At 44.4% G+C, this 16,960-nt stretch overlaps 1 protein-coding gene across 1 annotated transcript in view; it reads left to right on the top strand.

Annotated features, from left to right (window-relative positions):
* The window catches only part of LOC130298206 (zinc finger protein OZF-like), a 100,038-nt gene extending 84,971 nt beyond the window's left edge, over nucleotides 1-15,067 (top strand). Inside the window, exons 3-4 of the mRNA XM_056551120.1 lie at nucleotides 13,832-14,444; nucleotides 15,016-15,067. Of these exons, the coding sequence (XP_056407095.1) occupies nucleotides 13,832-14,444; nucleotides 15,016-15,067 (665 nt within the window). The remainder of the gene's footprint in view (nucleotides 1-13,831; nucleotides 14,445-15,015) is intronic.
* The last annotated feature ends 1,893 nt before the right edge of the window (nucleotides 15,068-16,960 follow it).

Genomic DNA, 16,960 nt, shown 5'->3' with positions numbered 1-16,960 from the left:
AGGGGATATTCCTGCACATGATTTATCTTCTTGCTCTCGGATGATGAGGTGAATACTTGTCGGGGCAGATCCTCTATATTATGGTCACATGTCCTGAACTGACCGCAAGTCTGATGATCCAGCTGTCAGTCCAGGTCATTATACCCAAAGCACCCGTCCCATGGAGTGTAAGGAGTTAACTGATATTTCATAGTATCACTGCTCCCCTCCCCCGGGACTATATAGATGGCTGCTTACTGTCTGGTCCCTAAGGATAGAATTGGCAGTGCTGTGCGCCACTTAACCCTAGATAGACTGGTTGTTCTTATCCCAGTGAGTAGAAGGGACAATAAGCAGCTATCTGTATAGTGTGTGGCCCCAAAAAGTTAAGTGTCAATGCATCACCACCATTTAACTCCTTCATGGCTGACTGGGCAGGAGGTATATAATGTATAGCCATGGGCCCAGCTCCGGAGCAGGAGACGCATCAAATTTGGAATATCTTCTGCTCTTGTGCAGGAAAACCCTTTCAGAGCAGGGACTCCTGTCATTAAAGTGATAAGATTTGGAGGGGAGGGAGGCCGCTGCCAGTCTATGAAGCACAGTCAGGAGTTCAGCACGATTCATAGCCCCTAGGTCCTACCTGCTATCAGCATCTGGGACTCATTGCTAATGCCGGACATCACCAATGCCAAAAATCTATTTCCGGTAGCTCAGTGGAGCTGATAAGGACACCCACAGTGAAATAGCGGGGTCCCGGTCAGCTGAGAGAACGGGTGGAGGTCCCTAACCTCGCTCCACGCTGTCTGAACGACGCTCCAATCCTGCAGGCAGCCTCAGCATCACAGCATTGATCAGTGTATGTAATCTATAGATTCCATGTAATAGTCTACTACAGGGACTAAAAAACTGGGAATAAGGGAAAAAGAACATTAACTTAATGTGAATAAGCCCCTCCCCTAATAAACGATTTAATCTTCCCCATTTACCAATTTTTTTAAATAAAATAATGTAAACAAAAAATAAATCTAAACTTATGTGTAACCGCACGGTCAATGGCGTAAACGTAAAAAATACAACTTCATGGACCAAAAGAAAAGTCTTAAAAAGCAATAAAATCTCATCAAAATTAGTTGTTCCAATAAAAATTACAGATCACAGCGCAAAAAATGACTTTCATACATCCCCGTATACGGAATAATAAGAGAGTTATAGGGGACAAGGTAGGACAATCTGATACAGACTCATTATTGTACAAAAAGTTCAATTTTTTTTATATTTTAAAAGTATTAAAATAAAACCTATATAAATCATTGATCATTGGAATCGTTTGGACCTACAGAATAAAGAGAATTATTACCATAATGTGCACTGCGTCCAAACAGAAGACCCCAAATTTCACCCCACAAATAAAATTTTTTGTCCCTTGTTGTAGATTTTGCAGTAAAATGAGTGATGTCATTACAAAGTACAAACCGGTGGTGAAAAAAACAAGAACAAGAACAAGAAGCCTCATATGGGTTTGTAAAGAGGGAATTACAATCATTATGGCGATTAGAAGGAGAGGAGGAAAACATTAAAAAGAGAAATCACTGTGTCCTTAAGGGGTTAAAACGCAAAACTGCTGGGTTCTGAAGGGGTTAATAGTACAAAAAAAATCTAACAGCAACATGTGACCTCACACATACCTCCACCTGCAGAGCCGTACAGGAGCCGTGTACTTACAGGACCTGCGATGATGTCACAGTCACATGACCATTCTCACAGGTCCTTAACTTATCATCCCGTCTATTCTGCACTGCTGACCTCCGCCCACTCCTGTCACATGATCCTCTCCACAGGTCCTTCGGCCACAGTCACATATTTACTGCTATACTTTGCCCCCAAATGTACTGGTCACATGATTGTGACATCATCACAGGTCCTACACCTCCAGCATGTAGCAGATACAGAGCAGGTCCTGGTGGGGCAGTCACTGCTGTTGTGTTGTGTGTGGAGATCTCTCAGAGCAGCAGCCCCTGATCATGTGACTCCTCCTCCTCCTCCTCCATGTGACTGATCACATGACGGTGACATCATCGCAGGTCCTGTAAGCACACGGCTCCTCTACAGATACAGGTATGTGTGTGCGGTCACCATCAGATCTGGATTATTGGGGATGTTTATTATTAACCCTTGAGGACATGATGTATATTTACATTCTGTGCCCCATATGGGACTTTGAGGTGAGCTCAGGAGCTATAAGCAGCCAGGACTCACCACTAATGACGCTCATCGCCATTAACCCTTTAGATTCCATGATCAAAGTCGATTGCAGGAGATAAAATTAGTAAAATGCAGTTGTTGGGGGGCGGAGTCTAGATCAGCTGAGATGACGGCCGGAGGGCCCCTTACCATGCTCTCTGCTCAGATCGGTGCTCTAAGTATACAGACACCTCCACAGCCTGTATAAGCCGAGCACCGATAACACTGATCACTATGGCAGAGCGTTATTCAGGGATTGTAATAGAAGCCCCTCCCCTAATAAGTTTATATCCCATTTCTGTAATAAAATAATGTAGGTGGGCGTGGCTTAGACATGGCTCTGTGCGGTTGTTTCTCTAGGGAGCGCCGTGCCGACCAGCGGTTGTTTGCCTGATTTCCTGCCTATACTGCCCCCCAGGGGATGTCTGGATGGTGAAGGTATCAGGTCACTTACCCGCCCATCCTGTCACCTGGTCAGTCTCTTTTCTCCGGGTATCAGCCACTTCTTCCATACAGGACTATGTAAGCATCAGGTTTTTTAAGTTTCTCCCGCACCCCTATTATTACTTAAGACAGTGTTTCCAAACCAGCGTGCCTCCAGCTGTTGTAAAACTACAACTCCCAGCATGCCCTGACAGCCAAATGCTGTAACAGCTGGAGGCACCCTGCTTGGGAAACACTGACTCCGGTGGTGGCCCAGACCCTGCGTGTGTAACGGTATATGATGCTCGGCCTCTGCTGCAGGTAATAGCAGGTTCTTCCGGGGGGACATATCACAATTCACATAAAATCCTGATGTAATTGTGATGTATATTGTGCCCCCTAGTGGACACATTTCACTATTCTTCATTGGACAATGTCATATTGAATCCCTCTATTCTTCTCCCTGCTCTGATGAAGACGTTCTGAATACACCGCAGCCTCAGAGATTAGGAGAAATGGATTCACAACGTCTTCAGCAGAGCAGGGAGAGCGACCTCAGAAGACCTGGAGGACCAGAGCGCCACCACTGGACGGGAGAGGGGAGTGCGCTCTAGTCTCTTATTTTACAGCCCTCAGACAATGGATTTTGTTTTATAGAGAAATCTGAAAACTCCTATAATGTCTCCTCAGATGTTTCCCCAGATTATCTCCAGGAAATGGATTTTATTTCTCCATAGAATCTGGTGCGGTTTATCATCGTCTCCTCTTCTTCCCTTCAGGTTTCTCCAATCCAGGATCCTCTGCTGATATCTTCTATATAAGAGAATTCTCCTGGATGACCCATCAACCATGGAGCGAGACAGGAACAAGATGGCCGACAGGATCATAAACCTCACCCTACAGATACTCTTCCGACTTACTGGAGAGGTGAGGGATTCTGGGAGTGATGTCACATGACCTCATTCTTATCTATGTAATAACTGATGGATATGACTGGAGAGGTGAGGGATTCTGGGAGTGATGTCACATGACCTCATTCTTATCTGTGTAATAACAGATGGATATGACTGAAGAGGTGAGGGATTCTGGGAGTGATGTCACATGACCTCATTCTTATCTATGGAATAACAGATGGATATGACTGGAGAGGTGAGGGATTCTGGGAGTGATGTCACATGACCTCATTCTTATCTATGTAATAACAGATGGATATGACTGGAGAGGTGAGGGATTCTGGGAGTGATGTCACATGACCTCATTCTTATCTATGTAATAACAGATGGATATGACCGGAGAGGTGAGGGATTCTGGGAGTGATGTCACATGACCTCATTCTTATCTATGTAATAACAGATGATATGACTGGAGAGGTGAGGGATTCTGGGAGTGATGTCACATGACCTCATTCTTATCTATGTAATAACAGATGATATGACTGAAGAGGTGAGACATTCTGGGAGTGATGTCACATGACCTCATTCTTATCTATGTAATAACAGATGGATATGACTGGAGAGGTGAGGGATTCTGGGAGTGATATCACATGACCTCATTCTTATCTATGTAATAACAGATGGATATTACTGGAGAGGTGAGGGATTCTGGGAGTGATGTCACATGACCTCATTCTTATCTATGTAATAACAGATGGATATGACTGGAGAGGTGAGGGATTCTGGGAGTGATGTCACATTACCTCATTCTTATCTATGTAATAACAGATGATATGACTGGAGAGGTGAGGGATTCTGGGAGTGATGTCACATGACCTCATTCTTATCTATATAATAACAGATGGATATGACTGGAGAGGTGAGGGATTCTGGGAGTGATGTCACATGACCTCATTCTTATCTATGTAATAACAGATGGATATGACTGGAGACGTGAGGGGTTCTGGGAGTGATGTCACATGACCTCATTCTTATCTATGGAATAACAGATGGATATGACTGGAAAGGTGAGGGATTCTGGGAATGTATGTAGTGATATTAATGTGTCTCTCCATACACAGGATTACACAGTAGTGAAGAAGTCCTCTAGTGGGCGCTGTCGGGCCCCTGTGTGTGAAGGATGGGGAAGAACCCTGAGCCCAATCCCGGGGCCCCCACCTCACTCCCTGATACATGAGGAAATGGATGAACAAAAGATCCGAGAACTCATCAACAAGATGATGGAGCTGCTGACTGGAGAGGTGACCCTGCTGGGACATTATACAGTAATGGAGGGGTCTGGTGATGACTGGAGAGGTGACACTGCTGGGACATTATACAGTAATGGAGGGGTCTGGTGATGACTGGAGAGGTGACACTGCTGGGACATTATATAGTAATGGAGGGGTCTGGTGATGACTGGAGAGGTGACCCTGCTGGGACATTATACAGTAATGGAGGGGTCTGGTGATGACTGGAGAGGTGACACTGCTGGGAATGCTGGGACATTATACAGTAATGGAGGGGTCTGGTGATGACTGGAGAGGTGACACTGCTGGGACATTATACAGTAATGGAGGAGTCTGGTGATGACTGGAGAGGTGACACTGCTGGGAATGCTGGGACATTATACAGTAATGGAGGGGTCTGGTGATGACTGGAGAGGTGACACTTCTGGGACATTATACAGTAATGGAGGGGTCTGGTGATGACTGGAGAGGTGACACTTCTGGGACATTATACAGTAATGGAGGGGTCTGGTGATGACTGGAGAGGTGACACTGCTGGGACATTATACAGTAATGGAGGGGTCTGGTGATGACTGGAGAGGTGACCCTGCTGGGACATTATACAGTAATGGAGGGGTCTGGTGATGACCGGAGAGGTGACACTGCTGGGACATTATATAGTAATGGAGGGGTCTGGTGATGACTGGAGAGGTGACACTGCTGGGACATTATACAGTAATGGAGGGGTCTGGTGATGACTGGAGAGGTGACACTGCTGGGAATGCTGGGACATTATACAGTAATGGAGGGGTCTGGTGATGACTGGAGAGGTGACACTGCTGGGACATTATACAGTAATGGAGGGGTCTGGTGATGACTGGAGAGGTGACACTGCTGGGACATTATACAGTAATGGAGGGGTCTGGTGATGACTGGAGAGGTGACATTGCTGGGACATTATACAGTAATGGAGGGGTCTGGTGATGACTGGAGAGGTGACACTGCTGGGACATTATACAGTAATGGAGGGGTCTGGTGATGACTGGAGAGGTGACACTGCTGGGACATTATACAGTAATGGAGGGGTCTGGTGATGACTGGAGAGGTGACACTGCTGGGACATTATACAGTAATGGAGGGGTCTGGTGATGACTGGAGAGGTGACACTGCTGGGACATTATACAGTAATGGAGGGGTCTGGTGATGACTGGAGAGGTGACACTGCTGGGACATTATACAGTAATGGAGGGGTCTGGTGATGACTGGAGAGGTGACACTGCTGGGACATTATACAGTAATGGAGGGGTCTGGTGATGACTGGAGAGGTGACACTGCTGGGAATGCTGGGACATTATACAGTAATGGAGGGGTCTGGTGATGACTGGAGGGGTGACACTGCTGGGAATGCTGGGACATTATACAGTAATGGAGGGGTCTGGTGATGACTGGAGAGGTGACACTTCTGGGACATTATACAGTAATGGAGGGGTCTGGTGATGACTGGAGAGGTGACACTTCTGGGACATTATACAGTAATGGAGGGGTCTGGTGATGACTGGAGAGGTGACACTGCTGGGACATTATACAGTAATGGAGGGGTCTGGTGATGACTGGAGAGGTGACACTGCTGGGACATTATACAGTAATGGAGGGGTCTGGTGATGACTGGAGAGGTGACACTGCTGGGAATGCTGGGACATTATACAGTAATGGAGGGGTCTGGTGATGACTGGAGGGGTGACACTGCTGGGAATGCTGGGACATTATACAGTAATGGAGGGGTCTGGTGATGACTGGAGAGGTGACACTGCTGGGACATTATACAGTAATGGAGGGGTCTGGTGATGACTGGAGAGGTGACACTGCTGGGACATTATACAGTAATGGAGGGGTCTGGTGATGACTGGAGAGGTGACACTGCTGGGAATGCTGGGACATTATACAGTAATGGAGGGGTCTGGTGATGACTGGAGGGGTGACACTGCTGGGAATGCTGGGACATTATACAGTAATGGAGGGGTCTGGTGATGACTGGAGAGGTGACACTGCTGGGACATTATACAGTAATGGAGGGGTCTGGTGATGACTGGAGAGGTGACACTGCTGGGAATGCTGGGACATTATACAGTAATGGAGGGGTCTGGTGATGACTGGAGAGGTGACACTGCTGGGACATTATACAGTAATGGAGGGGTCTGGTGATGACTGGAGAGGTGACACTGCTGGGACATTATACAGTAATGGAGGGGTCTGGTGATGACTGGAGAGGTGACACTGCTGGGAATGCTGGGACATTATACAGTAATGGAGGGGTCTGGTGATGACTGGAGAGGTGACACTGCTGGGAATGCTGGGACATTATACAGTAATGGAGGGGTCTGGTGATGACTGGAGAGGTGACACTGCTGGGACATTATACAGTAATGGAGGGGTCTGGTGATGACTGGAGAGGTGACACTGCTGGGAATACTGGGACATTATACAGTAATGGAGGGGTCTGGTGATGACTGGAGAGGTGACACTGCTGGGACATTATACAGTAATGGAGGGGTCTGGTGATGACTGGAGAGGTGACACTGCTGGGACATTATACAGTAATGGAGGGGTCTGGTGATGACTGGAGAGGTGACACTGCTGGGACATTATACAGTAATGGAGGGGTCTGGTGATGACTGGAGAGGTGACACTGCTGGGACATTATACAGTAATGGAGGGGTCTGGTGATGACTGGAGAGGTGACACTGCTGGGACATTATACAGTAATGGAGGGGTCTGGTGATGACTGAAGAGGTGACACTGCTGGGAATGCTGGGACATTATACAGTAATGGAGGGGTCTGGTGATGACTGGAGAGGTGACACTGCTGGGACATTATACAGTAATGGAGGGTTTGGTGATGACTGGAGAGGTGACACTGCTGGGACATTATACAGTAATGGAGGGGTCTGGTGATGACTGGAGAGGTGACACTGCTGGGACATTATACAGTAATGGAGGGGTCTGGTGATGACTGGAGAGGTGACACTGCTGGGACATTATACAGTAATGGAGGGGTCTGGTGATGACTGGAGAGGTGACACTGCTGGGACATTATACAGTAATGGAGGGGTCTGGTGATGACTGGAGAGGTGACACTGCTGGGACATTATACAGTAATGGAGGGGTCTGGTGATGACTGGAGAGGTGACACTGCTGGGAATGCTGGGACATTATACAGTAATGGAGGGGTCTGGTGATGACTGGAGAGGTGACACTGCTGGGAATGCTGGGACATTATACAGTAACACCATGGAGGGGTCGGGGTGATGACTGTATCATTATGTGTCAGGTTCCTATAAGGTGTCAGGACGTGGCGGTCTATTTCTCCATGGAGGAGTGGGAGTATGTAGAAGGACACAAGGATCAGTACAAGGATCAGGTCATGATGGAGGATCAGCAGCCCCTCACATCACCAGGTAATAGACATGACTATATACACACGTCCTCTCATTATTTGTATGTAAAGAATGAATTCAGTCTCTGTATGTGTTCCCTACAGTCAGATCCAGTAAGAGAACAGCACCAGAGAGGTGTCCCCGTCCTCTTGATGAGCAGAATATGGAGGTCATTACTACAGGGAAAGATCTGATCTATAATAATACTACAGACATAAAGGAAGAAGAAGAGACGGATGTGAGCGGTGATGAGCAGTATAAGGTGGACAATGACATTCCTACAGGGAAAGATCTGACCTATATTAATGCTACAGACATAAAGGAAGAAGAAGAGACAGATGTAAGTGGCAATGAGCAGTATGAGGAGAACACTCCTACAGGAAAATATCTGATCTATATGAACGCTACACACATAAAGGAAGTAAAAGAGACAGATGTAAGCGGTGATGAGCAGTATAAGGAGGACATTCCTACAGGGAAAGATATGATCTATATTAATGCTACAGACATAAAGGAAGAAGAAGAGACAGATGTGAGCGGTGATGAGCAGTATAAGGAGGACATTCCTACAGAGAAAGATCTGATCTATGTTAATGCTACAGACATAAAGGAAGAAGAAGAGACAGATGTAAGTGGCAATGAGCAGTATGAGGAGAACATTCCTACAGGAAAATATCTGATCTATATGAACGCTACACACATAAAGGAAGTAAAAGAGACAGATGTGAGTGGTGATGAGCAGTATAAGGTGAACATTCCTACAGGGAATGATCTGATCTATATTAATGCTACAGACATAAAGGAAGAAGAAGAGACAGATGTGAGCGGTGATGAGCAGTATAAGGAGGACATTCTTACAGGTAACCACCCAGGTAAGTAGTGATCACTAAATACAGAGAAGGGTCACAGATTCTATTCAGTCACAATAATATTTCAAATACTATCCCCCTCCCCCATAAAGTGAATCGACTTGATCCCATCACCACTACATAGTGACTGAATAATACCGCCATACTGTTTATGAATCAAACACATTATATACAGACTAATATTCCCCCATATAGCAGTAGATACCAGCTCTCAGTCTCTCTGGAGTCGATATCTTTCCTTTTTCATCCTGAGGATAGGGGATAAGTGTCTGATCGTGGGGGGGACCGCCGGGACCCCCCGTGATCTCCTGCCCAGCACCCCAGATCTCTCCAGGCACAGGTGACCTCCGCTCCGTGCAGGGATTACTGTCAACCACCGCACCAAGAGATGCCCAACATGTCTTTCCATGAATCTCTATGGGAGAGACGGAGATACACAAACAGGATGCCAGGAAGGAGATCGCGGGGGTCTCAGTGGTCGGACCCCCCCTGTGATCAGACATATATCCCCTATACACAGGATTCTGTGACTAGGGGATAAGTACTCATGTACTAGAATTTTCCTTTAAAGGGGTACTCCGGTGCTCCAGCGTTCTGAACTTTTTGTTCAGAACGCTCAGAACCAGAGGTAGTGATCGTAAAGTCATGGCCATGCCCCCTCGTGCCGTCACCTAACGAGGGGGCGTGGCCGGGATGTCACGACCACTGGAATCTTTAAATCCCTAGTCGTGAGCGAAAATCATTAAAAATAAAGGTTCCCCTTTTAATTTTGTTCCAGGAAAACTTCACTGTCTGCCTAGACAGGATAGGGGATAGATTATAAATCGTGGGGGTCCAACCCTTGGGACTCCCCGCGATCTCCTGAATGGGGCCCTGGCAGTCTGTTGGAAGCGGACGTTCTGACCCCCACAGGATGCCGCGGCCGACACACCCCCTCCATATATTTCTATGGGATACATGGAGGGGGAGTGTCGGCCGTCGCTCCATGCAGGGTTGGTCCGCCCCCTTCAAGCAGACTGTCAGGGCCCCGTTCAGGAGATCGCAGGGAGTCCCAAAGGTCGGACCCCCGTGATCTATAACGTATCCCCTATCCTTTGCCTGAATTCTCTGGCTGACATGAGGATTATAAAGGGGGTGGTTTGGATGACTGCTCCATTATAACCTGCGGGGTCAGGTGGATTGGGGGGCACGGTCATTTGGTCCCTGACCGGGCCCCATAGCAGTGATTTTCCCTGAGGCTGTGTCCACATGATTGTCAAAGACTGGTGTCCCCGCTCCTTGTAAGGCAGCGGTGTCAACCTCCAGATGTTGCAAAACTTCAACTCCCGGGCATGCTGGGAGTTGACGTTTTGCAACATCTGGAGGGCCACAGATTGAAGACCACTGCACTAAGGGATACCATGAGAGGGAAGCCTTGATTTACCTTTCGGGGACAGTGTGCATTCTATGGAGGAGGCAGACAGACCTTTGGTGTCCCAGCATGCTGGAGTTGAAGTTTTGCAACATCTGGAGGGCCACAGTTTGACACCACTGTTGTATGGCTGCTCCTCTATCATAGCTAGAGATGAGCAAACTTACAGTAAATTCGATTCGTCATGAACTTCTCGGCTCGGCAGTTGATGACTTATCCTGCATAAATTAGTTCAGCTTTCCGGTGCTCCTGTGGGCTGGAAAAGGTGGATACAGTCCTGGGAGACTCTTTCCTAGGACTGTATCCACCTTTTCCAGCCCACCGGAGCACCAGAAAGCTGAACTAATTTATGCAGGAAAAGTCATCAACTGCCGAGCCGAGAAGTTTGTGACGAATTGAATTTACTGTAAGTTCGTTCATTACTAATCATAGCAACTATCTTCAGTTTTGCAGTAAATCTTATTTAACCCCTTAAGGACGCAGGGTTTTTCCGTTTTTGCATTTTCATTTTTTCTCACCTTCTAAAAATCATAACGCTTTCAATTTTGCACATAAAATTCCATATTATGGCTTATTTTTTGTGCCACCAATTCTACATTGCAGTGACATCAGTCATTTTACCCAAAAATGCACGGCGAAACGGAAAAAAAAATCATTGTGGGACAAAATTGAAGAAAAAATGTCATTCTGTAACTTTTGGGGGCTTCCGTTTCTACACAGTGCATATTTCGGTAAAAATGACACCTTATCATTATTCTGTAGGTCCATACGGTTATAATGATCCCCTACTTATATAGGTTGGATATTGTCGGACTTCTGGAAAAAATCATAACTACATGCAGGAAAATGTATACGTTTAAAATTGTCATCTTCTGACCCCTATAACCTTTTTATTTTTCCGCGTACGGGGCGGTATGAGGGCTCATTTTTTGCGCCGTGATCTGAAGTTTTTAGCGGTACCATTTGATCGGACTTATTGATCGCTTTTTATTCATTTTTTCATGATATAAAAAGTGACCAAAAATATGCTATTTTGTACTTTGAAATTTTTTTACGTGTACGCCATTGACCGTGCGGTTTAATTAACGATATATTTTTATAGTTCGGACATTTACGCACGATACCACATATGTTTATTTTTATTTCACAGTTTAATTTAATGGAAAAAGGGGGGTGATTCAAAGTTTTATTAGGGAAGGGGTTAAATTACCTTTGTTTCATTTTTTTTTTTTTTGCAGTGTTATAGCTCCCATAGGGACCTATAACACTGCACACACTGATCTCTTATACTGATCATTGTTATCCCATAGGGACCTATAACACTGCACACACTGATCTCTTATACTGATCATTGTTATCCCATAGGGACCTATAACACTGCACACACTGATCTCTTATACTGATCATTGTTATCCCATAGGGACCTATAACACTGCACACACTGATCTCTTATACTGATCATTGTTATCCCATAGGAGACTATAACACTGCACACACTGATCTCTTATACTGATCATTGTTATCCCATAGGGACCTATAACACTGCACACACTGATCTCTTATACTGATCATTGTTATCCCATAGGGACTTATAACACTGCACACACTGATCTCTTATACTGATCATTGTTATCCCATAGGGACCTATAACACTGCACACACTGATCTCTTATACTGATCATTGTTATCCCATAGGGACCTATAACACTGCACACACTGATCTCTTATACTGATCATTGTTATCCCATAGGGACCTATAACACTGCACACACTGATCTCTTATACTGATCATTGTTATCCCATAGGGACCTATAACACTGCACACACTGATCTCTTATACTGATCATTGTTATCCCATAGGGACCTATAACACTGCACACACTGATCTCTTATACTGATCATTGTTATCCCATAGGGACCTATAACACTGCACACACTGATCTCTTATACTGATCATTGTTATCCCATAGGGACCTATAACACTGCACACACTGATCTCTTATACTTATCATTGTTATCCCATAGGGACCTATAACACTGCACACACTGATCTCTTATACTGATCATTGTTATCCCATAGGGACCTATAACACTGCACACACTGATCTCTTATGCTGATCCCTGCAAAGCCATAGCTTTGCATGGATCAGTGTTCTAGGGGCTCGATTGCTCAAGCAGCTCAGCTGTAGCTCAGGCTTGGAGCAATCAAACGCCGATCGGACATGACAGAGCAAGGTAAGGAGACCTCCGCTCGCGTCCTAGCTGATCGGGACATCACGATTTTATCGCAATAGTCCCGGTCAGACTGAGCTGCCGGGAAGTTTTTACTTTCAATTTAGACTCGGCGATCAACTTTGATCGCTGCATCTAAATGGTTAATAGTGCGCTGCACGACATTCGGATCGGGACCGACCCTGTATGATGCTTGACGGCATGACCCCGTTTTAAATACCAGGACCGGGCGTAAGGCATACCGGTACGCCCTACGTCCTTAAGGAGTTAGGGTGCGTTCACACGGAGTAATTCAAGCCTAATCTACTCTAGTAATTCCTCTTGAATCCTCCGCTCCATATTAATGCTCATCTCCTCTGCCCATTGACTTTAATGTTTTTTCCGCTGTCCTGTTCACACTGCGGAAATTCTGCTAGCGGAATGCCGATGCTGAATTCTGTTCCGCTTGAAGGAAGAGCATGTTCATTCTTCAGGCGGAAACCCCTGGCAGAAATCAGTAGAAGTCAATGGTAAAAAAAAAAATTTCCGTCCGACATCGTTTTCGCGCGGAATTTGCGCGGAAATGGCTGAAAAACCCTTCACTTCTTTCTCCCCCATTTCTGTGCGCTAATTCTGCGTGAAAATAAAATTATTTTTTCCGCCTGTAAATTTTTTGGCGTGAATTCCTCTTGGTTTACTCCTTGTGTCTGCACCCTTAAAATGAAAGGTGGATTTACTAAGTACTATTGCTTAGAAATGCACAAATGTCCTGGGTTGTTAAGAGGTTAATACTCAAAAATAAAATCTGTGTTATTCTCTGCAGATTCTTGTAGCAGGAGATCAGAGGAGAATCTTATATCTTCAGATTATAAAGCAGATGATGATATCACACAAGATACATATGAAGAACATTCCATTATCCCAGATACACCCTCAGCCCTTCACAGCCAAGATCTGTCATCTCATCCTTATATACAGGTCCTGTCTTCTCAGTCATCACAGAAAGGTCACAGAAGGGGTGTTATACATAAAAGAGCTCAAAGAGGAAAGAAGCCAGTTTCATGTTCAGAATGTGGGAAATGTTTTACTTTTAAATCAGACCTTGGTGTACATCAAAGAACTCACACAGGAGAGAAGCCATTTTCATGTTCAGAATGTGGAAAATGTTTTACTGACAAATCAAGTCTTCTTAGACATCAAAGAACTCACACAGGGGAGAAGCCATTTTCATGTTTAGAATGTTGGAAATGTTTTACCCGGAAATCAGACCTTGTTGTACATCAAAGAACTCACTCAGGAGAGAAGCTGCTTTCATGCTCAGAATGCGGGAAATGTTTTACTAAGAAATCACATCTTGTTCAACATAAAAGAACTCACACAGGGGAGAAGCCATTTTCATGTTCAGAATGTGAAAAATGTTTTATTGACAAATCAAGTCTTCTTAAACATCAAAGAACTCACACAAGGGAGAAGCCATTTTCATGTTCAGAATGTGGGAAATGTTTTCCTGGGAAAACAAATCTTGTTCAACATCAAAGAACTCACAGGGCGGAGAGGCTATTTTCATGTTCAGAATGTGAGAAATGTTTTACTAATAAATCAGGTCTTGTTGAACATCAGAGAACTCACACAGGTGAGAAGCCATTTCCTTGTTCAGAATGTGGGAAATGTTTTACTAAGAAATCAAATCTTGTTCAACATGAAATAACTCACACAGGGGAGAATCCATTTTCATGTGCAGAGTGTGGGAAATGTTTTACTCGGAAAACAGACCTTGTTAGACATCAAATAACTCACACAGGAGAGAAACCATTTTCATGTGCAAAATGTGGGAAATGTTTTACTCAGAAATCAGATCTTGGTAAACATAAAATAACTCACACAGTAGAGAAGCCATTTTCATGTGCAGAACGTGGGAAATGTTTTGCTATTAAATCAGGTCTTGTACATCAAAAAACTCACATAGGAGAGAAGCCATTTTCATGTTCAGAATGTGGGAAATGTTTTACTCAGAAATCAGGTCTTTTTGTACATCAAAAAACTCACACAGAGGAGAAGCTATTTTCATGCCCAGAATGTGGTAAATGTTTTACTTTTAAATCACATCTTCTTTTACATCAAAGAATTCACACAGGGGAGAAGCCATTTTCATGTTCACTATGTGGAAAATGTTTCACTCAAAAATCGCATCTTGTTGGACATCAAACCACTCACACAGGAGAGAAGCCATTTTCATGTTCAGAATGTGGAAAATATTTTACTTCTAAAATGTGGCTTGTACAGCATCAGAGAACTCACACGGGGGAAAAACTGTTTTCATGTTCAGAATGTGTGAAATGTTTTACATCTAAATCACGGCTTGTTGAACATCAGAGAACTCACACAGGTGAGAAGCCATTTCCTTGTTCAGAATGTGGGAAATGTTTTACTAAGAAATCAAATCTTGTTCAACATGAAATAACTCACACAGGGGAGAAGCCATTTTCATGTGCAGAGTGTGGGAAATGTTTTACTCGGAAAACAGACCTTGTTAGACATCAAATAACTCACACAGGAGAGAAACCATTTTCATGCTCAGAATGTGGGAAATGTTTTTCTCAGAAATCAGATCTTGTTAAACGTCGAAGAACTCACTCAGGGGAGAAGCCATTTTCATGTGCAGAATGTGCTAAATGTTTTCCTGATCAATCAAGTCTTATTCAACATCAAAGAACTCACACATGGGAGAAGCCATTTTCATGTTCAGAATGTAGAAAATGTTTTACTCAGCAATCACATCTTGTTCAACATCAAAGAACTCACAAAGGAGAGAAGGCAATTCAGAGCAATAAATGATGCAGATAACACATCTATATATTCACCATGTACATAGGATAGTTGACAGTAATACATACTTATATATTTATACAATATATGCTTCATCTCCAAACTTGTTATTCATTTTTTAAGAAGTTCTCTATATTATATTATTTATTATTCTTATATTCATCTCCGCACACTGGACTTATAATAAATGTAATATTGTTCCAGACGTTGTATATAGGGAATGTTACGCGTCAGTGTCGTCCCCGTCCCCTTCTCATTATGATTATAGAGACTTTAATTCAAGGCATCAGACAGGATCCGCGCGTCTCCCTTGAAGATCGTCTCTTCTGAACATAAGACGCTGCAGATACTTTTATTTATCACAAACCCTAGACCAGCGTTTCCCGTCTTGACGTCTATTTTCGGTCTCAGATCATAAAATCCATTTTTCTATATGAGAAGTCGTCAATATCTCAGCGTCCCCCGGGTTCAGTAAACATCGGTGTAATTCTTTTCCTTTTCTTTGTCCTCCCCGGGGTATAAAATCCCTAGAGATCTGATCACATCTGGTACAAGATCTCTTTACTTCACACTTTGCGCCATTATTACACGGATTGAAGACCCAGTTACACGCTCGTAAATTCCCATATATGTCGTGGATTGGAAGGAAAAAGGTTCTTAAATCTTATATTTACCAATAATATTTTATATTTGTACAGTCCGTCCCTATCATAGTACGGAATTGTTATTTTTCTTCTATCCGATGATTATTTAGTAATTTTGTTATGATTCAGAAGAGACCACGTGTCCCGTATAGACGCTCACCCTGAAGACATTAGACGGCGGTTTTGTGTTTCCGGATTTACACACTTATTATAAAGCTTTTCCTTCGTCTGGATTATTAGAGCTCGTTCGCTCTTCTTTTTCTCATCCTCCCCTTTATATTCCTCCTCATGTGGATATGGAATTCTCCTCAGTCCCTCCTTCTATAGGGCCCATTTTGTGGCCCCCGCACTCCTCCTTGGCCTCTCTAGTTCTTTCCTCTTTTATATATAACTTTGTCGGTATTACGAGACTGCTCTACGACTGATTCTGATTTCCCTTCTCCCCTAACCCCACTTTCTTTACTCCCTATGGTTATTACTAAACACATTTTAAAATGATAAAAAAAATACAAAAATAAACTAAAGCAGGAAACAGGTCAAACACACAGCCAGGGGTCAGGAACCAAAGCTGGTAATCAGGAATAGCCAAAGTCAGAACCAGGATTAGGAACCAGAGTGGATGTCAGCCAGGCCAAGGACATAAATGGAATCACAAACGAGAACAACAGTAACGCTTGTCAGGATTCGGCAGGCTGGAGGTGGATCCTCTGTGTCAGAGAGGGATTGGCGTGGACCGTGCCGGCGGACCGGTTCTAAGT

The sequence above is a fragment of the Hyla sarda genome, assembly GCF_029499605.1.
Source record: "Hyla sarda isolate aHylSar1 chromosome 1 unlocalized genomic scaffold, aHylSar1.hap1 SUPER_1_unloc_4, whole genome shotgun sequence".
Classification (NCBI taxonomy): domain Eukaryota; kingdom Metazoa; phylum Chordata; class Amphibia; order Anura; family Hylidae; genus Hyla; species Hyla sarda.
The sequence above is the reverse complement of the archived record's forward strand: the minus strand, read 5'-3'. Positions and strand labels throughout refer to the sequence as shown.